This window comes from Rana temporaria, chromosome 2 (assembly GCF_905171775.1).
Source record: "Rana temporaria chromosome 2, aRanTem1.1, whole genome shotgun sequence".
NCBI lineage: Eukaryota > Metazoa > Chordata > Amphibia > Anura > Ranidae > Rana > Rana temporaria.
In genome coordinates, this window is record NC_053490.1 from 353,266,381 (window position 1) to 353,293,281 (window position 26,901).

At 46.3% G+C, this 26,901-nt stretch overlaps 1 protein-coding gene across 1 annotated transcript in view; it reads right to left on the bottom strand.

The window, feature by feature from the left end:
• Positions 1–26,901, bottom strand: part of REN (renin) — a 1,297,145-nt gene that overhangs the window by 1,165,458 nt on the left and 104,786 nt on the right. Inside the window, exon 2 of the mRNA XM_040337596.1 lies at positions 11,495–11,618. Coding sequence (XP_040193530.1) covers positions 11,495–11,618 — 124 coding nt within the window. The remainder of the gene's footprint in view (positions 1–11,494; positions 11,619–26,901) is intronic.

Consider the following 26,901-nt stretch of genomic DNA (forward strand, 5'->3'; position numbering starts at 1 on the left):
GAGGGGGTGGGATCTCCACCAACTGCCCTCTCCAGTAAGGGAAAAGGGAGTAGCCGCTCCAGGTGGGAACCCAAATGAATATCCTCCGCTGCAGATAACTCAGGTGCAGGCAATTGGCGCATTTCGCACTGAAACTAGTGCTTAGTCTAAGCACTAGTTTCAGTGCGAAACGCATCAGCAGTCGGGTTTTATTTCATTTTGCTGTGACTTGTAGTGCTGTCCTTCTTTTAATAAAGGCTACAATTTGTTCAGAGTGCGGCTGTCCAGAGACAATTTTTGTTCCTGCTTTGCCCTCCCCAGTAGACCCCAGGCATTGTGAAAGGTATAGCAACCCTTAACGCATCTATCAAGGGTTATCCCAGGATAAGTCCTGATAGCATTGCGAATTTCGGTATTCAAGCCAAGGTGTCCATGTTGCCGAAAAGCAAGCTATTCTGTCCTGCGCGGTGCAAATCAACTTCTCCATCTGGTTAACCCACGCCAGCCATTCTTTTATGGAAGGGGGTGACTTTGACTTCCAGTGCACAGGCAGACACAGCCTAGCGGCATTAATCTGATGCATAGCTAATGATCTATAATATTTTTTACAGGAGACTTTGGAGAGGTGAAGGAGGTACTGCGCTGGTGAGAATTCCAGAGAAAGCGAAGATAATTCGGTCGCCACTTCATGGACTCCAGTACGGTTGAATCAATGGGCATTTCCACCAGATATGGAGGAGAGTACCAAGGCCCTGCTCACACCTCCAGCACTGGTCTGAGGCTGTAGGGATAAATTTATGAAGTATTTCCGGTGTTCTAGTGTACCACCTCGTTTTGATTTTGTAAACATTCTCCTGAGTGTGGACATTCAAGGAACCCTTGTGAATATATAGATGCACTCGATCCCATGCAGCATCATCTATCACTGTGTCCAGCTCAGTATCCCAATAAGCATGCTCCGATCTCAGAGAGGCATAAGGCTCCCCAAACATTGCGGCACAAAGTCCCGAAATTAGATGACTCTCGGGAGAGGAGCTAGAGCATAATGATTCCAGAACAGTAGGAGGTTTCGCAAAGCTGTCTCTGTTTGCAGGATATAGGCCCAAAAGGGGAAAGACTTTGTATTAGACAATGAAGCTAGTTCACCCTGTCGGAGAAACCTTCCTCTGGAAAAGTGTTTGGCCTGCATTTCTGTATAAGGCCATTCTGCTGCAATGCCAGGAGGAAAGTCTGGATTGCCCCTGATAGGTGTGATCGCACAACACGTGGTAGAAAGCGAGGGTACTTTACACGCCCTATCAAAGGCATGCAGGGTTGCTCCAACAAGCGGGTGAGAATGGATAATAGCCGGCATGTGTTTCTTCGAGAACCAGGGAAAGAAGTGGAGTTCAGTAACCGAAATACATTTTTCCAACAGTACCCAGCCCTTATAATTAGTATGGAGCCTCCAGTCTACTACCTGGGTCAGGTGGACTGCCCAGTAGTACCTCTGCAAATCTGGTAGTCCAATTCCACCCCTCAACTTTGGTAGTACTAGCTTTTCCCAACCCACTCGCGCCACCTTAGCTCCCCAAATAAAGGCTCTGCACATACGCTAGTAAGCTGTAAAAAATAAGGGCGGCAAACGAATCGGGATAGTCTGTAGTTTGTACAATAAACAGGGAAGCACTGTCATCTTTAAAATTGAGGCCCGACCAAACCAGGAAATGGTGGGTTCCTCCCACCTGTGGAGATCCTGCTGTATACTTTTCAATTCCGACAGGAAGTTCTTTTCATACAGGTCTGTAAGTTTACTAGGAAGTTGGATACCTAAGTAAGTAATAGCATCTGTTTTCCAGCGAAAGGGGAAGTTCACCTGACATAACTGCACTAGTTTAGGGGGCAAGGAAACGTTTAGCGCGTAAGACTTTGAATAATTAATTTTCAGATTTGAGATGGTCCTAATACTGGCATTAGGTTGGGCAGGGACATCAGTGGGGACAAAAGAAATAGCAAAAAATCATCCGCAAAGGTGGCAATCTTATATTCCCGCCGATGTACCTCTATACCTTTTATGTTTGGATTTGCACGGATGCATCGGAGGAGGGGTTCTAAGGTAAGAATATACAGTAATGGAGAGAGGGGACATCCCTGCCTGGTCCCATTATGAATGGGGAAGGTGCCCGACAGGTGGCCATTGACCCAGACCCTAGCTCTAGGCTTGGCGTAGAGTGCTCCAATAAAACATTGCATGTTGTTTCCCAGGCCCAGAGCTTCCAGGACCGCATCCATGTAGTCCCAGGCCACTCTGTCAAACGCCTTCTCTGCATCCATAGCCAAAAAAACAGCCCTCCCTATTGGTTGAAGTAAGCCAGTGGTGTAAAATTGAGGCCCTAAAATGGTGTTGTCCCTGGCTTCTCTCCCAGGGACAAAACCTGATCCAGTCCTATCCAGGCGGGTACATAATAGGACAAACGAGTAGCCAGGATCTTAGCGAACATTCAGGAGGGAAACACAATTGTTTCTTATTATGCACCTAATAAAATACCAACTTCATTCCTCTCTCACTTATTACAAGTAATAGATTCACATAAAATGGGCACACTTTTGATATGTGGTGATTCAAATCAAGTTCTATATCCCTATCTAGATAAATCCCCAACGCCAACCGTATCCAGCTCTCAATCTAGAATGTTTCGAAGACTCCTTCAACAACACTCGCTGCTAGATTCCTGGTGTGAAATTAATTCTTCAAAACGTCAATTCACTTTTTATTCCCACCTACATAAATCTTTTTCCTGTATTGATCATATCCTAATATCTATAAGAATGTCACCAGAATTGCTCAATTCTTCTCTTAAACCCTTATACTTGGGCAGATCACTGTAAGATAATTTCAACCTTTACTTCTTTAATCCCAAAAGCTCAAGACCCCACATGGCACATAAACGATTCAATTCTCACACAACCATCACATTCATCCGACTTATGCTGCGTACACACAATCGAAATTTCCAATGTTAAAAGTTCAATGGACTTTTTCCATCGGATTTTCCGATCGTGTGTAGCCCCATCTGAGTTTTTTAATCAGAAATTTCGATGAATTCCATCAGAGTTTAGATATAGAACATGTTCGAATTCCACCAGAATTCCGATGTGATTTGGCAGGGCAAAAGCCTGATCATGTAAAAAACAGCAATAAAAGAATATCTGGGAAACAATGATACTCCTGATATATTCCCACTAACATTGTGGGAAACCTGTTCTTAGAGGGGTCTGTTTACGACAAGCATCATACCTTAAAAAAGAAAAACTACAACTACAACAAAAACTAGAAAAATAATTCAATGAATGTCACACAAATTTACAATCTAACCCTGCACCAGTGTCAAAACCACAACTTGATAAGGCAAGTTTGAATCTTGACCTATTCCTATCAGAATCGGTGGATCTAAACACAAATTCTACTTTAAGCTAATAAACCTGGCACCCTTCTTGCACGTGCGTTTTAAAAAAATTTAATAACCCATTTAAGCCAATTCGCCTAAATATATCCCATTATAAATACACAAGTAACCCAGTAAAGATCTTACACATGTAGCACTACCCCCAAAGGAGCTGCTGGTTTGTTTTGGGTTTACGCTCTGGCTATTAACCCCTAAAATTGGCTCAAACCCTCCCTTGGCACAACTGGTATCAGTGAGAATTGTAAACCCCAATACCTCACTTCTCCTGGCTGTAGTATCTTCTCCGTTTTATCCAGTTGCCAGATCTTGCTGACTCCTTCAGTTGGAGCCTTCTGTTCCAATACTAGACGCTGGTAGGCCTGCCTCAACATCGGGTGCACCCTTGTAGATGGGGTACTCTGTTCTTGAACTAGAGGTGTCAAGAGTCTTTGGACTAAGTCGGTGTTAGAGGGAACTTTTCCCGGCTCCCGGCAGACAAGCTCAGACTACTGCTAAAGTGTCGAAAGTTTCGGTCTCTCCTGCCACTAAAGGGTCAAAAGTTAACTCAAATGGCAGGTAACCATCGTAGGGAAAGTTTTGAGTTCCAATTCCCCATATCTCCAGCTTGCGCAGCAGTAAGTGCTTTAGGTGTCTATCATAAAAGTCTCTCTATAGAAGGGTCACTTGGGCCCTTTGTGTAGATTCCTTCTACTTGGATTGAAATCACTGGGGAAGGCCCCACTAACTTGGCAGGGAACTTCTTCTGAGAGACTTTCCTGCTTGGTTCCACTGTCTGTACTCTTACTCCTTTCTTCTGGGGACTTTTATTGGGTATGGACCCTTGTTGGGTCTGGTGTGCACCGATCTCCCGCCGTTGAGCAGTTTGGGTCTTGGGACGGAAAGCATGGATCGCTTAGAGGCAACAACGGGGGCGTTTGGCAAAGACTTATTCCCCCGACGCTGTCTCCTTGCATCACTGAATGTCTTGGAGTCAACTGAGACTCGTGGACACCCGGTTGACTCCTTCTGAAGTTTTCCGCTGGCTGGCAGTACTGGGCTGCAGCCGTCTCTGGACTTTGACATACTTTCCTGACATGCCCGATTCCTCCACAGTTGAAGAAAGTCAGTAACCTCCTTGGTTTCTTTGGTGAATCAGTGTTGGAACTGAGAGGTTTCTTGGGCTCTCCTGGAGCGTTTCTGCTGGGTGGCATAGTCGCCTGGCTTGTCAGGGCGGTCACCAATTCTATCAACTGAGACACTTGGGCCTTTAAAAGTTCCACCTGGGTGTTACCCTCGTCAGTACCGATCGTTCTGACTCTAGCAGTGGGTTCGGGCTTCTGAGTTTATCTTTTATTGTCCAGCATGATTTCTTCTTCCATTACCAACCGGATTAGGTCAGGGTATTCTAGAATACTCCCACTCGAGCGGGTTCACAGCACAAGGGCAATGGGGTCTAAAGGTTGGGCACCCTGTATATCTTGTTGTGTACGGACCTCATCAACCTTTTTCGAATCCATCCCTTTCTTCAGCAGAATCTGATATATGATCCTGTCCAAACGTCTTATGAATTCTGACATTTTCTCCACTTCTTTCTGGTAACAGTGCTCCAATTGATGAAGGAGTTCAGTAACTTTCTCAGCACGACCATACACATCTTGAAGGGCGCTCAGGTAGACTTGTGCAGTACAATTTTTCTTAGTGAGCTTTAAGTTGCGCATGATCTCTAGGGCAGGGCCCCTCAGGCTCTCTGTGACCCTTTGTTTCTTCTGTGGTTCAGGAATCTCCCATTCCTCCAAAGCCTAAGTGGCGCAATCCAACCACTCTTCTAACCCATCTTCCGCTGAAGGCATTGACTGTCTTCCTGAGAAGATTCTGAGCTTCCGGTATCCAGCCATCACATAGTCTGAAGGGTCCTTCTTGCATTTGGCGATAATTTCACTAAGGACAGCACATAGTTCAGGACTAGAGTTGAGCGGACACCTGGATGTTCGGGTTCGACGGGTTCGGCCGAACTTCGGAAAAAAGTCCGGGTTCGGGACCCGAACCCAAACCCCATTGAAGTCAATGGGGACCCGGACTTTTGACTAATAAAATTTCTCTAAAAAACAAATGGAAAGGGATAGAGGGCTGCAAATGGCAGAAACATGTTGGTAAGAGCATGGCAAGTACTCTGCAAATAAATTTGGATAGGGAAATAACTTAAAATAACAAAAACAAAAAATCTTGACCAAGGAAGACGATGTCAGGGTTAGGGTTTATCTCACACGTACAAATATGGAGGAAACACTGCAAAAACTAGAGGAAACACTGCAAAATATATATTTTTGCCCTAAATGGGTGATTTTTGAAAAGAACAATAGAAGAACACTGGCTAAAGTGTTTATCTCACACGTACAGATATGGAGGAAACACTGCAAACACTGGAAGAAACACTTCAAAAAAATGTTTTTTCCCTAAATGGATGTTTTTTGAATAGCACAATAGAAGAAAAGTATATAAAGGGTGTATCTCACAGTAACATATGCAGTGCTGGTGTAATATGCAGAGTATCTCACAGGAACATATGCAATGCTGCTGAAATTTGATTTGTGAAGCAGGACTGACTCCTATATATTTCTCTCCCTATAAGAACAATCTGGAACCTTTCCCTAAACTATCTAATGCAGAGTATCTCACATGAACCTATGCAGTGCTGGTGTAATATGCAGAGTATCTCACAGGAACCTAGGCAGTGCTGGTGTAATATGCAGAGTATCTCACAGGAACCTAGGCAGTGCTGGTGTAATATGCAGAGTATCTCACAGGAAAATATGCAATGCTGGTGTAATATGTAGAGTATCTCACAGGAAAATATGCAATGCTGCTGCAATTTGATTTGTGAAGCAGGACTGACTCCTATATGTTTCTCTCCCTATAAGAACAATCTGGAACCTTTCCCTAAACTATCTAATGCAGAGTATCTCACAGGAACCTATGCAGTGCTGGTGTAATATGCAGAGTATTTCACAGGAACCTAGGCAGTGCTGGTGTAATATGCAGAGTATCTCACAGGAACCTAGGCAGTGCTGGTGTAATATGCAGAGTATCTCACAGGAAAATATGCAATGCTGCTGCAATTTTATTTGTGAAGCAGGACTGACTCCTAAATATTTCTCTCCCTATAAGAACAATCTGGAACCTTTGCCTAAACTATCTAATGCAGAGTATCTCACAGGAACATATGCAGTGCTGGTGTAATATGCAGAGTATCTCACAGGAACCTATGCAGTGTTGGTGTAATATGCAGAGTATCTCACATGAAAATATGCAATGCTGCTGCAATTTGATTTGTGAAGCAGGACTGACTCCTATATATTTCTCTCCCTATGAGAACAATCTGGAACCTTTCCCTAAACTATCTAATGCAGAGTATCTCACAGGAACATATGCAGTGCTGGTGCAATATGCAGAGTATATCAGAGGAACCTATGCAGTGCTGGTGCAATATGCAGAGTATCTCAAAGGAACCTAGGCAGTGCTGGTGTAATATGCAGAGTATCTCACAGGAACCTAGGCAGTGCTGGTGTAATATGCATAGTATCTCACAGGAACCTAGGCAGTGCTGGTGTAATATGCATAGTATCTCACAGGAACCTATGCAGTGCTGGTGCAATTTGATTTGTGAAGCAGGTTTGACTCCTATATATTTCTCTCCCTATAAGAACAATCTGGAACCTTTCCCTAAACTATCTAATGCAGAGTATCTCACAGGAACATATGCAGTGCTGGTGTAATATGCAGAGTATCTCACAGGAACCTAGGCAGTGCTGGTGTAAAATGCAGAGTTTCTCACATGAACCTATGCAGTGCTGGTGTAATATGCAGAGTATCTCAAAGGAAAATATGCAATGCTGCTGCAATTTTATTTGTGAAGCAGGACTGACTCCTATATATTTCTGTCCCTATAAGAACAATCTGGAACCTTTCCCTAAACTATCTAATGCAGAGTATCTCACAGGAACATATGCAGCGCTGGTGTAATATGATTTGTGAAGCAGGACTGACTCCTATATATTTTTGTCCCTAGAAGAACAATCTGGAACCCCTAAAGTATCTAATGCAGAGTATCTCACAGGAACCTATGCAGCACTGGTGTAATATGATTTCTGTAGCAGGACAGTCTGACTCCTATCTAAATCTCTCCCTCAGATCAGATCAGCAGCAGCCTTTCCCTATCCTATCTAAAGCAGAGTGACGAGCTGTGCTATGTCCCTCTAGCTTATATAGAGTCTGGGTCACATGCTGGGTCACATGCTGCACTGGCCAATCACAGCCATGCCATTAGTAGGCATGGCTGTGATGGCTTCTTAGTCACAGTAGTAAAACAAATGGTGATTGGCTGCCCTGCAGCCCGCCATTACATTGCCGAACACCGGACCCGAACCCGAACTTACAGCAAATTGTTCGGGTTCGGGTCTGGGTACAAAAAAAACAAAAGTCGAACTTAACGACATATTTTTTATCATGAAAAAAAACAACGTTTTTCCAACTTCATCATTAAAAACGACGTTGCCGAACCGTTATTAGCCACGATCCGCAGAGACCCCGGGATCAACGGAGTCAAAGTGGAGGAGGAGGAACATAAACTTTCGGCGTTCGCGGACGATATCCTGGGCCAGATCCACAAAAACCTGACGTAACTTAAAAAATCCAATTTAAGTTACACTGCCTTAAAGTTTCTATCTAAGTGCCTGATCCACAAAGCACTTATCTAGAAATTTCAGGCTGTGTAACTAAAATTCCGCCGGCGCAAGGCGTTCCTATTCAAATGGGGAGAGTCCCATTTAAATGAGGCACGCTCCCGCGCCGGCCGTACTGCGCATGCGCGAAGTTACGTTACGCCGAGTTTTGAGGATCGCGACGGCTTAAAAAAGTTGCGTCGGGGAAAAAAAAAATGACAGCGGCATGCATTCCTGAGGGAGAACTCCATGCCAATTTTCAAAGAAAAAACCGGCATGGGTTCCCCCCCCCAGGAGCATACCAGGCCCTTAGGTCTGGTATGGGTTGTAAGGAGACCCCCCCCACGCCGAAAAATTGACGTAGGGGGTCCCCCTACAATCCATACCAGACCCGTATCCAAAGCACGCTACCCGGCCAGTCAGGAATGGGAGTGGGGACGAGCGAGCGTCCCCCCCTCCTGAGCCGTGCCAGGCCGCATGCCCTCAACATGGGGGGGTTGGGTGCTCTGGGGCAGGGGGGCGCACTGCGGGCCCCCCCACCCCAGAGCACCCTGTCCCCATGTTGATGAGGACAGGACCTCTTCCCGACAACCCTTGCCGTTGGTTGTCGGGGTCTGCGGGCGGAGGCTTATCGGAATCTGGGAGTCCCCTTTAATAAGGGGGCCCCCAGATACCGGCCCCCCACCCTAAGTGAATGGATATGGGGTACATCGTACCCCTATCCATTCACCTGGAGGCAAAAAGTAAAAGTTAATAAACACACAACACAAGGCTTTTTAAAATATTTTATTATTCTGCTCCGGACGCCCCCCCTGTCTTCGTTATTAGCTCAATTACCAGGGGGGGCTTCTTCTTCCACTCTCCGGGGGTCTTCTCCGCTCTCCGGGGGGGGTTTCTTCTTCCGCTCTCCGGGGGGGGCTTCTCCGGACTCCGGGGGGCTTCTTCCATCTTCTCCCCTCTTCCGCTCTTGACTCGGCGAACCCCGGTTCTTCTGCAGCTCTCCGGTGCCTTCTTCTTCAGCGCTGGCTGCCTGCTATGTTTGTGTGTTAGCTCAATTAGTAACAGGCAGCCAGCGCGGTCTTCTGTGGCGTCAGGGTCTTCTCTTCCCTTCTTCCGATGTTGACTCGTCGCCTGTTGTCGCTGTAATGATGGAAGCGCGCCTTGCATCCCATTTATATAGGCATCACCGTCCCATCATGCTCCGGCAGGTACCCACGTGGTGGGTGCCTACCCACGTGCACCCACCACGTGGGTACCTACCGGAGCATGATGGGACGGTGATGCCTATATAAATGTGATGCAAGGCGCGCTTCCATCATTACAGCGACAACAGGCGACGAGGCAACATCGGAAGAGGGGAGAAGAACAGAAGAGAAGATGACATCACAGAAGACCGCGCCGGCTGCCTGTTAGAAATCGAGCTAACACACAAACATAGCAGGCAGCCAGCGCTGAAGAAGAAGGCACCGGAGAGCTGCAGAAGAACCGGGGTTCGCCGAGTCAAGAGCGGAAGAGGGGAGAAGATGGAAGAAGCCCCCCGGAGTCCGGAGAAGCCCCCCCGGAGAGCGGAAGAAGAAACCCCCCCCGGAGAGCGGAGAAGACCCCCGGAGAGTGGAAGAAGAAGCCCCCCCTGGTAAAAGAGCTAATAACGAAGACAGGGGGGGCGTCCGGAGCAGAATAATAAAATATTTTAAAAAGCCTTGTGTTGTGTGTTTATTAACTTTTACTTTTTGCCTCCAGGTGAATGGATAGGGGTACGATGTACCCCATATCCATTCACTTAGGGTGGGGGGCCGGTATCTGGGGGCCCCCTTATTAAAGGGGACTCCCAGATTCCGATAAGCCTCCGCCCGCAGACCCCGACAACCAATGGCAAGGGTTGTCGGGAAGAGGTCCTGTCCTCATCAACATGGGGACAGGGTGCTCTGGGGTGGGGGGGCCCGCAGTGCGCCCCCCTGCCGCAGAGCACCCAACCCCCCCATGTTGAGGGCATGCGGCCTGGCACGGCTCAGGAGGGGGGGGACGCTCGCTCGTCCCCACTCCCATTCCTGGCCGGCCGGGTAGCGTGCTTTGGATACGGGTCTGGTATGGATTGTAGGGGGACCCCCTACGTCAATTTTTCGGCGTGGGGGGGGTCTCCTTACAACCCATGCCAAACCTAAGGGCCTGGTATGCTCCTGGGGGGGAACCCATGCCGGTTTTGTTTTTTACAAATTGCCGTGGAGTTCTCCCTCGGGAAAGCATACCAAATGCCGTCGCTGGAATGGGCTTTTACAAGGTGTGACTAGTTTACACTTTGTAGAACCAGCCCTAATTTTACACTTGCAAAATAACACTTACGGCGCAAAAAGGAAGCTAGAAAGCTTTGTGGATCGCCTTAAGTGCTAATTTGCATACTAGCAACGGCATTTCGACTCGAAATGCCCCCAGCGGCGGATGCGGTACTGCATCCTAAGATTCGGCAGTGTAATTCAATTACACATGCCGGATCTTCTGTCTAACTTTGGAAAAAGCCTTTTGAGGATCGTTTCCAAAGTTACACACAGACTGAACAGCAGTTAAGTCGGAGTATCTCTTTTGAGGATCTGGCCCCCTATTCTATGTGACCAACCCCCTAAATACAATCCCCAAGTTAACTAAGGTTTTATCACATTTTGGCGATATTTCAAATTGTTACAAAATCTGAAATTTTAAATATAAACTTAAATACAAAGCCAGCCATTACATTGCCGAACACCGGACCCGAACCCGAACTTTCAGCATATTGTTCGGGTTCGGGCTTGGGTCCAAAAAAAACAAAAGTCTGTACTGAACCCGAACTTTACAGTTCCGGTTCGCTCAACCCTAGTCATTACTCATACTGTGTTCCTTACTTTTGTCTCATTTCATTTCACACGGTTATGACCCTATTTTGCTGCTCTCAATTTGTTCTAACCATTGTACTGTAATTACATTGTTATATTCTAATACCATTGTCATTGACTGTATTATCTGTGCCGAAAGCTCCATTTAAGGCAATTCATAGAAGAAATCTTATTTTAGCCTGTAGTTTCTTTATCTACTGCTTGTCGCCTATTTTTCAGGGATAGATGCTTGTTTGTCTAGACTTTACAAGGTCACTCTTATATAATGCACGTTTGCAGTAGCTTTAATCTAATCTGGTTGTACATGTGCTACACTAACCAAAAGGTTGTGCTACAATAAAAAGGGATTCAAAACTCACCAGAGAATTATGTAAATCTAAAGATAAAGGGAAATCAAGGTATACTTAAAATAAAAAATAAAAACAATTCTTTGGCCAATTTGGGAGAGGGGCAGGAGGAACCATTAGCAATATTATTAACCTAAGGCATTTAAAACACAATGACTTACCACAGGCACTGTAAAGTGGAGAGCAATGATGAGATGGTACCCACAGGTTGGCAGATCCCGTATCAAATACAACCTTAAATATCTGAGGAGGAGAACCGATACTGATTTCCCCAAAGTATTGAGTCTGCAATAATAAAAAACAAAATGTAATTTGTCTGTACTCCTAACTTGATTTGTTTATTCTAATGTTTCTAGATAAACAACTGCCACATCAAAGTTGAATCGTACACTAAAATAAAATTATAGAATTAATTAAAAACTATACAATTTATTGAGTAACCACTTTTTTTCAGAAAAAACATTCCCCTCTGGGGGATCAATGTACATTTCAAGGATTATAACAACCTATGTTGCAGATACCTACCTTTTGTTATTGTGAAGTAATACCTGTATGTTCCTCTGAGCCTCAGTGATGAGTGGGTCTAATGGGAATGGTTTCATAATTATCTATCAGGTGTGCACCTGCAGGGCACTAATGAGGAAGTCTGCTGGGCCAGCATCCCTTTAGACATGTTCCTACTGAAAGTGTCTCACCAAAAATGACATTTTTGCAGCAGGGGAGGCCTGAAATCTGACTTGTATCTCTGGCATAGTTCTGGGAAAATCGGTGAGCCAATCACACAAGCAGGACATTATTAGCTAGATTCACATACGGCGGCGTATCTTTATGCCAGCGTAGCGCATCCCATTTGCACTACGCCGATGTAACATAGTGAGGCAAGTACTGTATTCACAAAGCACTTGCCTCCTAAGTTACGTCGGCGTAGCGCAAATGGCCCGGCGTAACCCCGCCTAATTCAAAATAGGCAGGTAGGGGGCATGTTGTATGGTAATGAATCGTGACCCCATGTAAATGAGGGCCGTTGGTACGGCGCATGCGCGCGCATGCTCAGAATCACGTCGCAAATACTCCTACGCCCAGCCCCATTCACGTACGCTTACGCAAACGACGTAAAATACGACGGCTGTTCCGTCGTCTATACCTTGCATGGGCTGCGCCATCTTTTTGGTGGTTTATCTTTACACCGGAAAAACGCCTTACGTAAACAGCGTATCGGGCGCAAGTACGTTCGTGAATAGGCGTATCTTGCTCATTTGCATATTCTAGGCGTAAATCCACGTACACTCCCCTAGCGGCCAGCGTAAATATGCAGCTAAGATACGACGGCGTAGGAGACTTACGCCGGTCTTTATCTTAGCAACATTTAAGCGTATCTCAGTTTGAGAATACGCTTAAAGATACGACGGCGCAGATTCGGACTTACGACGGCGTATCTACTGATACGCCGTCGTAAGTCTTACTGAATCTGGCTACATGTTTCTGGGGGTGGTCAGTACACACTGGGGCTGATTCACTATTATCAGTGCGCTGCGCTGGTTCATGCCTTAATTAGTGCTCCGGGTGAAGCCTTAATTAGGCGCATGAACCAGCGTAGCAGCCGGCGCATTGCAGGTAATATGTGAAGCCGCCACCGAACTCCCTATAGAAGTCTATGGGAGAAATCAAAAGTGTTCATATTAAAGGCTAATATGCAAGTTTTGTCCTAAAAAGGTTTGGGGACCTGAGTCCTGCCCCAGGGGACATGTATCAATGCTTTTTTTTTTTTTCGGGAGCAGTGAATTTAATAATGCTTAAAGTGAAACAATAAAAGTGAAATATTCCTTTAAATTTCGTACCTAGGGGGGGTGTAAAGTCAGCCTGTGAAATTGCGCATTTTCCCCCCAGTCACAAAATGACATTCCGAAGGAAAAAAAGGCATTTAAAATTCACACGCGGCAATAATGAATTGTCGGCTCTGACAATTCTGACAGGATTCATTCCTAAAGAAAAAAAAATGTGTGGGGGTTCCCCCAAATTTAATTACCAGGCCCTTTAGGTCTGGAATGGATATTAAGGGGAACCCCGCCGTAAAAAAAATGACGTAGGGTTCCCCCGCAAATATCCATACCAGGCCCTTCAGGTCTGGTGTGAATTTTAAGGGGAACTCCAGCCCAAATTAAAAAGAAAATGGCGTGGAGTTCCCCTAAAAATCCACACCAGACCCTTATCTGAACACGTTAACCTGACCGGCCGCAGAAAAGAGGGGGGGACAGAGTGCGGCCCCCCCCTCTCCTGAACCGTACCAGGCCACATGCCCTCAACATGGGGGATGGGGACAAGGGCCTCATCCCCACAACCCTTGCCCGGTGGTTGTGGGGGTCTGCGGGCGGGGGGCTTATCAGAATCTGGAAGACCCCTTTAACAAAGGGGACCCCCAGATCCTGCCCCCCCCTATGTGAAATGGTAATGGGGTACATTGTACACCTACCATTTCACCAAAAGAAAAGTGTCAAAAGTGTTAAAATTGACAGTAGCCGGTTTTTGACGAATCTTTTATTAATATCTTCTTTCCGCGGTTCTTCTTTCATTCAGGATTCTTCCTCCATCTTCCTCTGCTTCTTTCTTGGGTCTTCTCGTCCACATCTTGCCCGGCGTCTCCTCCCATCTTCTTCTCTGTCCGTCGGCCTTCTCGTCCACATCTTCTTTTTCTTCCCCGGACGCAGCGCTTGAAATTGAATTTGCCACCGTGTGCTGCTCCTGGGACCCCACCCCCCTCTGACACCACAAGTAAACTCATTAGAAAGTCATGTGCGTCAGAGGGGGGCGGGGTCACAGAGCGTCACACGGCTGGGGAATTCAATTTCAAGCGCTGTCCGGAGAAGAAGAAGCCGCCGCACTATGCGGACGAGCTTCCAATTGAAGTTCCCGCCATGTGACGCTCATGTGACCCCGCCCCCCTCTGACGCACATATACCACACGCAGACTTTCATATGAGTTTACCTGTGGCGTCAGAAGGGGGCGGGATCACAGGAGCCGCACACTGCAGCAAATTCAATTTCAAGCGCTGCGTCCGGGGAAGAAAAAGATGTGGACGAGAAGGCTGACGGAAGGAGAAGAAGATGGGAGAAGACACCGGTCAAGATGCGGGACGAAAAGACCCAAGAAAGAAGCAGAGGAAGAAGAAGAAGATGGAGGAAGAAACCCAGAAAGAAGAAAAGAAGAAGATGGAAGAACAAGAAGCGGAAAGAAGATATTAATAAAGGACTTGTCAAAAACCGGCTCTTGTCTTTTTTTACACTTTTCACATTATTTTTGGTGAAATGGTAGAGGTACAATGTACCCCATTACCATTTCACACAGGGGGGGGCCGGGATCTGGGGGGCCCCTTTGTTAAAGGGGTCTTCCAGATTTCGATAAGCCTCCCGCCCGCAGACCCCCACAACCACCGGGCAAGGGTTGTGGGGATGAGGCTCTTGTCCCCATCAACATGGGGAGAAGGTGCTTTGGGGGGGACCCCAAAGCACCCTCTCAATGTTGAGGGCATGTGGCCTGGTGCAGTTCAGGAGAGGGGGGGGCCGCACTCTGTCCCCCCCTCTTTTCTGCGGCCGGACAGGTTAACGTGCTCGGATAAGGGTCTGGTGTGGATTTTGGGGGAACTCCACACCATTTTTTTTAAATTTGGGGTGGAGTTCCCCTTAAATTCCACACCAGACCTGAAGGGTCTGATATGGATATTTAGGGGGAACCCCACATCATTTTTTTTTTTAAATTGATGGCGGGGTTCCCCTTAATATCCATATCAGACCTGAAGGGCCTTCTAATGGAATTTGGGGGGACCCCACACCTTTTTTTGTTGTTTTATGAATGAATCTCTCACAATTGGCGGGAGCCGACAATTCATTATTGCCGCGAGTCAGTTTTAAACTGCTTTTTTTCTTCAGAATGTCATTTTGTGCAGGGACAGTTCTAACCACGGGAAACGTGCGCTTTTTCACATGCTGACATTACACCCCCCCCAGGTATGAAATTTAAAGGAATATTTCACTTTTATTGTTGCACTTTAACCACTTCCATACCGCACCTATTCTGGCACTTCTCTCCTTCATGTAACAATTATATTTTCTTCCTTGAAAATTACTCAGGACCCCCAAACATTATATATATTTTATTAGCAGACACCCTAGGGCAGGGATATGCAATTATCGGACCTCCAGCTGTTGCAAAACTACAAGTCCCATCATGCCTCTGCCTCTGGATGTCATGCTTGTGACTGTCAGAGTCTTGCTATGCCTCATGGGACTTGTAGTTCTGCAACAGCTGGAGGTCCGCTAATTGCATAGCCCTGCCCTAGGGAATAAAGTGGCGGCCATTATTTTAAAAATTTCCAACGGTATTTACGCAAAGAAAATTCTAACGCCTTTTTTATTTTTAAAAAAACGGTTTCATGAATTAAAAAATAACAAAGCAGGAAAGTTAGCCCAATTTTTATGGATAATGTGAAAGATGATGTTACACCAAGTAAATTGATACCTAACATGTCACACTTTAATATTGCGCACACTCATGGAATGGCGCCAAACTTCGATATTAAAAATCTCCATAGGCGAAGCTTGAAGTTTTTTTTAGGTTACCAGTTTAGAGTTACAGAGGAGGTCTAGTGCTAAAATTATTGGTCTCGCTCTAACGCCTGCGTCAATACCTCACATGTGTGGTTTGAACGGCGTTTACATATGTGGGTGGGACTTGCATGTGTGTTCGTTTCTGAGTGCGAGCTACTAGGGACAGGGGCTTTTTAGTTTTGATGTTTTTTTTTTTAACATCATTTTTTTTCTTTTTGCACTTTTTTGTCCCTTTTTTTTTAATTTCCACTTTTCTTCCTATTACAAGGAATGTAAACATCCCTTGTAATAGGACTAGTGTGTGACAGGTCCTCTTTATGGAGAGAGGCGGGGTCAATAAGGCTGGAAAGCAAGGTATTGGAAAAAAAAGATCTCATGCTTTCAGCTGCAATCATGTTCGTTCAGCACAGTGTATAGCCTAGCAGCAAAAGGGTCGCTGGTTCGAATCCCGCCCGTGACACCATCTGCCTGGAGTTTGCATGTTCTCCCTGTGCCTGCGTGGGTTTCCTCCCACAATCTAAAAACATGCTGCAAATCGGATCCGGTCTAAATAAGCCCTAATATGCAGTAGTATATTTAGGTTTTGTGCTGCCCTAGGCCTGACTACATTTCTGTACCTCATAATAGAAAAATGACCCACCCTTCCTGTCAAGGCCACACCCTGTTTTTGTATGACCCGCCCAGGAATTTTCAGGGGACACACACACTAGTTCTGGGGGGGAGGGGGTGTAGTGTCACTGTTTGCTCCCTATCACAGAATGCTGCCTAAGTCACGTGGCGGCGAACTGCGCATGCGCAATGCGTTCCAACGCCAAATGTGATGCATTCCAGGGGCTTCGTGACACTACCCTTCAGTGAACCCATCACAATTTGTCACGGAAGTGACGTATTACCATACACGGAGCGGGGGGGAAAGAGAGAGAGAGACCCATTCAGAGCGACAGAGAAATAGAGATACGTAGATACATTCAGAGCGAGAGAGGGATACAGATAGAGAGATACTGACAGAGAACCGGGACACAGGGAGGGGATTACCTCCCCTATGTGCATTACTTCCGTTATCTATAATATATGTACACGATCTCTCTCTCGCTCTGAATGTATCTCACTATCTCTATTTCTCTCTCGCTGTGAATGGGTCTCTCTCTCTGTCCCCCCCGCTCCGTGTATGGTTAAATGTCACTTCCGTGACAAATTGTGATGGTTCACTGAAGGGTAGTGTCGTGAATACCCTGAAACGCATCGCATTTGGCGTTGGAACGCATTTCGCATGCGCAGTTCGCCGCCACGTGACTTCCGGAGCATTCTGAGATAGGGAGCAGAATATGACACTGCAGGGGCACTGGATTCCCTTAATTTGCATAGTTTTCTCTCACTTCCTGTTTGGCTATGGGGCAGGAAGTGAAGGCTAATCTCCCCAATTGGACACAGATAATACAAAATAAACTGACAGGGTCTATAACCCTCCCTCCAGAATAAAAAAAAATAAAAAGTGATTATAGTTCTAGTTTAAGCACACATTTCAGAGAGTTTTATTGAGAGGCCTAAGAAAATATAACCATGCCAATAGGCCAGGATACAGCGTTGCTAATATGTATGAATGTGTGTGTTAGGGCCCCCCAAAAACACCACCCAATGTTAAATAAACAATTTTCTTAATTTGCAAATAAGTATTATCTGCTAATTTTTGGGGGATGCCTGCACCCCTAATAGGGTGAAGACACCTCACAAATGTTGTCACTTTCTACTTCAAATTCATTCACTTCCTGTCACATAGCTAAACAGGAAGTGAGGGTAAAACCTTACTAATGTCTTTTGTTGGGGACACAGATCAATCTAAATAGTTTCCCATTATGGAAATTGCATTTTGCTGTGTACATCCCAAATAATTAGGGATCTTGGACTTTGGGGGTCCATTTACTAAAGGCAAATCCACTTTGCACTACAAGTGGACAAGCAAGGAAGAAAAAAAAACGTTGCTTCTACAGGATTGGATGTTAAAACCATCAGTGCTTCCCCTCTGATTTTCAGTGACTACGCTTCTATTGCAGAGTGGCTTTGCCTTTACTAAACCCCAAGCTAACTAATCATTTGGGGTGTACACAGCAGTGCAATTTGCTTAATGGGGACACTAGTTAGATTGACCCCAAGAAAAGACATTGGTAGGGTTTTAACCTCACTTCCTGTTCAGCTGTGTGACAGGAAGTGAAGCCAATTTTAAGAAAAGTGACACAAAGCCCAACCCAAAAACCACAAGCAGGGGTTCTTCTAACACTCACTTGACTTCCCTCAAACACCCACAATTAGAATAGGATTGTCTTGCGCTAGATTTAAGCACAGTGCTGTAAATCAGCACTTCAAGCCTGTCCACCAATACAACCCCCCCCCCCCCCCCCCCAACAGGCCATGTTTGCAGGTTTTCCTTCATCTTGGACATGTGCTTTAAAAGTCAGTCTGGACAGCAATTATTGATAAGAGAAATCCACAAAACATGTCCTGTCAGGGGTACTTGAGGGCTGAGGACCACTGCAGTAAAAAGAAAATACTTACCACTTTGTCTTTTTAACCACTTCCCGACCGCCGCATGTAAATGTACGTCCACAGAATGGCACGTACATGCAAATGGGCGTACATGTACGTCCCTGCCTTTTAGCGGCTGGGGGGTCTGATCGGGACCCCCCCCCCGCTACATGCGGCGGTCGGATTCCCTCGGGGAGCGATCCGGGATGACGGCGCGGCTATTCGTTTATAGCCGCTCCGTCGCGATCGCTCCCCGGAGCTGAAGAACGGGGAGAGCCGTATGTAAACACGGCTTCCCCGTGCTTCACTATGGTGCTGCATCGATCGAGTGATCCCTTATATAGGGAGACTCGATCGATGACATCAGTCCTACAGCCACACCCCCCTACAGTTGTAAACACACACTAAGTGAACACTAACTCCTACAGCGCCCCCTGTGGTTAACTCCCAAACTGCAACTGTCATTTTCACAATAAACAATGCAATTTAAATGCATTTTTTGCTGTGAAAATGACAATGGTCCCAAAAATGTGTCAAAAGTGTCCGCCATAATGTCGCAGTCACGAAAAAAATCGCTGATCGCCGTCATTAGTAGTAAAAAAATATTTTTTTATAAAAATGCAACAAAACTATCCCCTATTTTGTAAACGCTATAAATTTTGCGCAAACCAATCGATAAACGCCTATTGCGATTTTTTTTACCAAAAATAGGTAGAAGAATACGTATCGGCCTGAACTGAGGAAAAAAAATGTTATATATATTTTTGGGGGATATTTATTATAGCAAAAAATAAAAAATATTGAACTTTTTTCAAAATTGTCGCTCTATTTTTGTTTATAGCGCAAAAAATAAAAACCGCAGAGGTGATCAAATACCACCAAAAGAAAGCTCTATTTGCGTGGAAAAAAGGACGCCAATTTTGTTTGGGAGCCACGTCGCACGACCGCGCAATTGTCTGTTAAAGCGACGCAGTGCCGAATCGCAAAACCTGGCCTGGGCATTTAGCTGCCTAAAGGTCCGGGGCTTAAGTGGTTAATTTCCTGGTGATTAAACATGGCAGCAAACTTTTCATGCATACACACCGGAAAGAAGCTTAGACAAAAATCACACCTTATTTGTTAGGCCCAAACCTATTTCAGCTGCAGCTGTCAAAATCTATAGCATGAAAAAGTAACAAAAAACAAACATCAAAATTTGAAAGTAATTTTTATTGGTCAACAAAACAAAGAAAGCAAAAAAGACAAACAAACAAAAACACACACACAAACATAAATAAATTTAAAATATCAAAATAAACATAGGTTAACCGTCCCAACATCTTCAGAAATATTTTTCAAAATAAGGCAGCAGAGACAAATACATCAAAGTGAACATCATTTAAAAATAAACAAAAAACATTGGGGGAGGGGGGAAACATGCTCCAAAACACATCTCTGTTTAGCAACAAGTGCGTAAGTCCCGCCCACATATGTAAACACCGTTTAAACCACACATGTGAGGTATTGACGCGTGCGTTAGAGCGAGAGCAATACTTTTAGCACTAGACCTTCTCTGTAACTATAAACTGGTAACCTGAAAAAAAAAACTTTGCCTATGGGGATTTTAAAGTACTGAAGTTTGGCGCCATTCCATGAGTGTTTGCAATAGTAAAGCGTGACATGTTAGGTATCTATTTACTCGGTGTAACATCATCTTTCACATTATCGCCAAAAATTTCGCTAACTTTAGTGTTTTGTTAATTTTTAACCACTTGAGCCCCAGACCATATTACTGGTCAATGACCGGGCCAGTTTTTGCGATTCGGCACTGCGTAGATTTAACTGACAATTGCGCGGTCGTGCGACGTGGTTCCCAATCAAAATTGGCGTCCTTTTTTTCCCCACAAATAGATTTTTTTTTTGTTGGTATTTGTTCACCTCTGCGTTTTTTTCTTTTTTTTGCTATAAACAAAAATAGAGCGACATTTTTAAAAAAAAAAATAATCTTTTTTACTGTTTGCTATAATAAATATCCCCAAAATTATCAAAAAAATATTTTTTTCCCTCAGTTTAGGCCGATACGTATTCTTCGACATATTTTTGGTTCCAAAAAATCGCAATAAGCGTCTGATTGGTTTGCGCAAAAGTTATAGCGTCTACAAAATAGGGGATAGTTTTATGTTTTTTTATTAATATATTTTTTTTTACTAGTAATGGCGGCGATCAGCATTTTTTATCGGTACTGCGACATTATGGCTGACACATTTTTGGGACCATTGGCATTTTTCTAGCGACCAATGTTCTAAAAATGTATTGCTTACTATAAAAATGTCACTGGCAAGGAGAGGGGTTAACACTAGGGGCGAGGGAGGGGTTAATTGTGTTCCCTGGGTGTAAGGGGGGTGGGACTAACTAGGGGAAATGACAGATTGCTGTTCATACATTGTATGAACAGACGATCAGGCATTTCCCCCCTGACAGGACCGAGATAAAGGGGAACTCTGCGCCAAATTTCAAACAAGAAACCGGCGCGGGTCCCCCTCCAGGGGTACATTAGGCTCTTCGGCTTGGTCTGGAATGTGAGAGGTTAAACCCACGCCGAAAAACAGCGTGGGGTCCCCCCAGATCCAGACCAAACCCTCATCCCAAGCACGCAGTCTGGCCCAGACAGGAATGGGGGTGGGGACGAGCGAGTGCCCCCCCTCCTGAGCCGTACCAGACCGCATTCCCTTGACATGGGGCACTGCCCCCCACCCCAAAGCACTCTTCCCGACAACCCTAGACGTTGGTTGTCGGGGTATGCAGGCGGGGGGCTTATCAGAATCTGAGAGCCCCTTTAATAAGGTGGGCCCCATATTTTGGCCCCCCACCCTATGTGAATGAGTATGGGGTACATTGTACCCCTACCCATTCACCTGGGGAAAAAAATGTAAAAAAATAAGACACCACAAACATTTATAAATTAATTTATTAGTCAGCTGGGGGTCTTCTGCCGGGGACCCCCCACCACCACACCATTGGACCCCGGGCTTCGCCGTCTTCCGCCGGGGCCCCCACCCCATAAAGCTCTTTTACATTCGGGGGGGGCCCGGGCTTCGCTGTTTTCTGCCGGGGGGTGCGCCTACCCCCCCGATCTTCTCCGCCTTCTTCCGCCGGGGCCCCCCACCCCATAAAGCTCTTTTACATTCGGGGGGGCCCGGACTTCGTCATTTTCTGCCAGGGGGTGCTCCAGCCCCCCAGGGCTTCTACACTGTTTTCCGCCGGGGGGCGACACCCCCGGGCTTCTGCGCTGTCTTCCGCCAGAGCCCCCCACCCCTTAAAGCTCTTTTACATTCGGGGGGGCCCCGGACTTCGCCGTTTTCTGCCAGGGGGTGCTCTAGCTCCCCCAGGCTTCTACGCTGTTTTCCGCTGGGGGGCGACACCCCCGAGCTTATGCACCGTCTTCTGCCGGGGCCCCCCACCCCATAAAGCTCTTTTACATTCGGGGGGGGGGGGCCCGGACTTTGCCGTTTTCTGCCGGGGGGGTGCTGTAGCCCCCCGGGCTTCTCCGCTGCCTTCCGCTTCTGCCTGGCTCCTCCGCGGGGGCCAGGGCTTCTCTCCGCTGTCTTCTTCCTTCTCTTCCATTCGATGTTGACACAATGAGGTCCCGCGCTGAAATGCCGTCTGAGCGGTGGGCATCGACTTATATAGGGCAATGCCACCATGTGACCTCAACCCATGTGACATCACATTCCCATCATGCCCAGGGAATGTGATGTCACATGGGTTGAGGTCGCAGGGTGGCATCACCCGGTGACCACGCCTTATGCCTATATAAGTCAATGTGCACCACTCAGACGGCATTACAGCGGCAGAGCTCGTCGTGTCAACATCGCTGGAAGAGAAGAAGGAAGAAGACACCGGAGAGAAGCCCTGTCCCCCGGAGAAGACAGGCAGAAGAGGGAACAGAGAAGAAAGCGGAAAGAAAGCCCTGTCCCCCGGAGGAGACAGGCAGAAGAGGGAACAGAGAAGAAAGCGGAAAGAAAGCCCTGGGCTCCGCGGGGGAGACAGGCAGAAGAGGGAACGCCAAGTCAGAAGAGAAAAGACCGGGGAGTTGGCGCACCCCCGGCAGAAAACGAGGAAGACCGGGGCCCCGGCGGAAGGCACCGGAAAGACCGGCAGAAATCGGCGAAGCCCGGATGCCCCCCTAATGTAAAAGAGCTTAAATGGGTTGGGGGGCCCCGGCGGAAGGCACCGGATAAGACCGAGGGATGGCGCCCTCCCCCGGCAGAAATCGGCGAAGCCCAGGACCCCAGCGGAAGAGAGAAGATCGGGAGAGAAGACACCCCCCCTTGTGAAAGAGCTTAAAGAAGAAAGGGGGGGCCCCGGAGCTGACTAATAAATTATTTTAAAAATCTGTGTGGTGTGTTTTTTTTACTTTACATTTTTCCCCAGGTGAATGGGTAGGGGTACGATGTACCCCATACTCATTCACATAGGGTGGGAGGCCGGCATCTGGGGGCCCCCTTATTAAAGGGGGCTCGCAGATTCCGATAACCCCTCGCCCGCATACCCCGACAACCAACAGCTAGGGTTGTCGGGAAGAGGCTCTTGTCCCTATCGACATGGGGGCGGGAGTGCTTTGGGGTGGGGGGGGAAGCGCCCCCCTCCCCAAAGCACACACTCCCCCATGTTGAGGGCATGTGGTCTGGTACGGCTCAGGAGGGGGGGGGGCGCTCGCTCGTCCCCACCCCCATTCCTGTCCGGCCAGACTGCGTGCTTGGGATAAGGGCTTGGTCTGGATCTGGGGGGAACCCCGCGCTGGTTTTCGGCACGGGTTTAACCCCTTACGTTCCAGACCAAGCCTAAGAGCCTGGTATGCACCTGGAGGGGAACTCGCGCTGGTTTTTTCTTTGAAATTTGGCGCGGAGTTCCCCTTCATGGTCAGCTCAGGCTGAAAACAGGTCGGGGTTTCCCGTGCGCTGCGTCACGCACAGGAATTACAGCTATGCCGCTTGGTATTTACCAAGATTTTCTCGGCGTACTGTCAAGGCGCACGTGAATCTCCGAAATTTTTCTGTACGCATGCCGAGTATGCAAATGAACCTCCCGAGGTTCAGGCGTACTGTGCAAGTGTACGAGGATCGGTTCCCTAAAATCACTTTCACTTTCAATTCGGCCCGCAACACACATTCAAACACATGTCACTACACTTCCCCCGCATCACCCCACCTCCCCCCCTAATAAACTCCCGCCCAAATCCCCGCTATTTACATTTCAATATGCCGTGCGCCAGGTCTATAGTGGTGCTCAATGCGCCCTCTCCTGGGCGCACTAGGCACTTTAGTAAATAAAGATATACGCTGCACTGCCAGCGTATTTCTTTAGTAAATGTCAAAAAGCCTTTTACTCTTGCCTGTGCGCCGTGAGTCATGGCGCACAGGCTTGGTAAATCAGCCCCACTGTGTACATAACAAATTCAGGTAGCCATATTGCAATGCATTCTCAGAAAATTACAGTGGCTGCAGATTGAAAAGGAAACGTAATTTTGAATAACATAACAATATGACTTGTGTCAGTCTTACAGGTTGAATGACAGCCAGCATTACTTAACCACTTCAGTACCTGCCCATAGTCATATGATGTCCGCGGATGGGATCTCTCATCCTGGGCGGGTGTCATATGACGTCCACGTCTTCCCATCAGTATATTACAGAGCAGAAATGTGGATCTGTGTGTGTAAACATACAGATTCACGTCCTTTTATGGAAGAGGAGACAGATTGTGTGTTCCAAGTATATAGAAACACCGATCTATCTCCTCCCCTAGTCAGTCCCATCCCTCCACAGTTAGAATCACTCCCTAGGTAACACATTTAACCCCTTGATCGCCCCCTAGTGTTAACTCCTGCCCTGCCAATGACATTTACACAGTAATCAGTGCAGATCGCTGTGTAAATGTCAATGGTCCCAAAATAGTGTCAAAAGTGTCTGATCTGTCTGTCGCAGTCATGATAAAAATCGCAGCTCAACGCCATTACTAGTAATAAAAATAATAACAAAAATGCCATAAATCAATAACCTATATTGTAGGCGCTATAACTTTTTCGCAAACCAATGAATATACACTTATTGCGATTTTTTTACCAAAAATATGTAGAAGAATACATATCGGCCTAAACTGAGAAAAAAATGGGATATTTATTAAAGCAAAAAGTTAAAAATATTGTGTTTTTTTTTCAAAACTGTTGCTCTTTATTTGTTTATGGCGTAAAAAAATAAAAACCGCAGTGGTGAAAAGAAAAGAAAGCTCTATTTCAGAGGGAAAAAATATAAAAATGTATTTTGGGCACAGTGTTGCATGACCACACAATTATATATGTGAGGGTTTACATCCACTTTACAATGCCACCCTAACTTGCCCTGTACCACCCCAACCTTTCCCATGCCATCCCAACTTGCCCTATGCCACCCTAACTTGCACTATACCACCCCAACCTGCCCTGTACCACCCTAACTTGCCCTATACCACCCCAACATGCCCTATGCAACCCTAACTTGCCCTATACCACCCCAAACTACCCTTTATCACCCCAACATGCCCTGTACCACCCCAACCTTTCCCATGCCTTCCCAACTTGCCCTATGCCACCCTAACTTGCACTATACCACCCCAACCTGCCCTGTACCACCCTAACTTTGCAGATTTTATCTGCAAATGGCCATCAGCATATACTGAGAGTTCCGGCGGACTTGCCAGACTTTTGTGAGGGCCTGGGGCTGGACATGATTGCTCTCCCAGACTGGTATGCTGATTTTGCTTTACCACCACGTGAACGGAGCCCTTCTCATTCTCCGCTCTCTTCCCCTGAGAAGAGGCAGACGAAGAAGATAAAAAATGCCAAGGGTGGGGAAACTAGGAATGGCACCCCGGGACGGAGACCTGCCCTAGACCAGGACCGAGTGGAGGACTTCTGAGAATTCAGACCTGATGATTTTTTTTTCACTGTGATGATGCTGTTCTGATGCTCACAAGCAACTTGCTATATTCCAGACGGTTCCCTAGACTGCCCTCCGTAACAAAGATGCTTGAACACCCCTCGTGATGATCACAAGCCCACTTGTGGTGTTTGGACTCCCCCCTCATCCCCCCCTTTTTTTGTTTGTGTCCCTCCACCTTACGAAGGGGTGACCTATGCCTCAAGACTTAGTAACACAGTTGGGAAAACTTCCTGGGTGGGAAACTGTTGTTTAATAAGGGTGGTTTCACTGCTACTTTTTGTCTATTTGCATCTTGCCTAGTTTTGGGTTACTACTAGGGCTGTTACTGATCAAAATTTTTCTGTTCGATTAATCGTTTTGTTTTTTTTAATCCATTAATCGACTAATTTCGATTAATTTTAACGCACATACAGATCCAACTACTTTTAGCTGATCTCCTCCTTGCAGGCTGATTCCCAATGCAGCTACCAACAACTGGAAAAATGGATAGCAGGATACAAAAAACACACAAAGGTAGCCCTTGATGAGAATAGCATTAAAACTTTTATAGTCTTCAAGTAGGTAACAAAATAAATATTGCACTGGAGATAAAATCGATGTAGCTACATAAACTGTAAAAATGGTGTGAGTATCACCAAACGGTACCAAAAGCAGTCATAAAAACATGTAGCGAAGTATGATACTGGTATAAAAATGTGTACAACGATACCACTGCTGAATCCAGATGAGGAGAGCTTAACATCAGTCCGTCGGCATGTAGGTGTCCCATGAAGGGAACTATCACAACTCCCAGTGGATGGTTGTAGAATCCCAGGTTTATAGAGGGAAGTGATAGAGGGAAGTGTAACAGCCCTTGCGTGTGGCAGATAGTAAGGTCCCGCCGGCATGCAGATATGAAGGCACAGCAAAGGAGCCCTTCAGATGGACACGGCAAGCCCCGCCGGTGTCCGTGACGTTACTGGATCTCCGACGGAACTCCCTGAAGGCCCAGAAGCCGGCGGAGAGGTGAGTACCAATCAAAAGAATTTTAATCGATCAAAAAGATTTTGATCGATCAAAAAAATTAAAGATTAATCGATTAGTTAAAAGTTAATTTGCACAGCCCTAGTTACTACAGTTTTTTCTTTCTATTTCTCTTCCCATACGATGTTTCATTTGATGGGTGTGAGAAGATTGGGTGGCAAGGTGCACCAGTTTATCTCTGGAGCGCGGCTCGTCACCAATTGGTCGGGTTAATTAATTGATGCTTCACTTTGTTTAAGTACAAATAGCGATTTGTTAGGCTGTTGGGAGGTACAACTACAGTCTATTTTTTCTTTTTCTCAGTTTTTTTCAATACTGTTACTTGCTGATTGTGTTCCCTAATCGTTTGGAGTTAAGGAGGAGCGCACTTCCACTCACCGGGTGGCCGCCTCCCTCTCCCCCACAAAGTGCTAGGTCCTTTTGGGCAACGAGGCACTACTATTTGTTTGACCTCAGAAGATAGG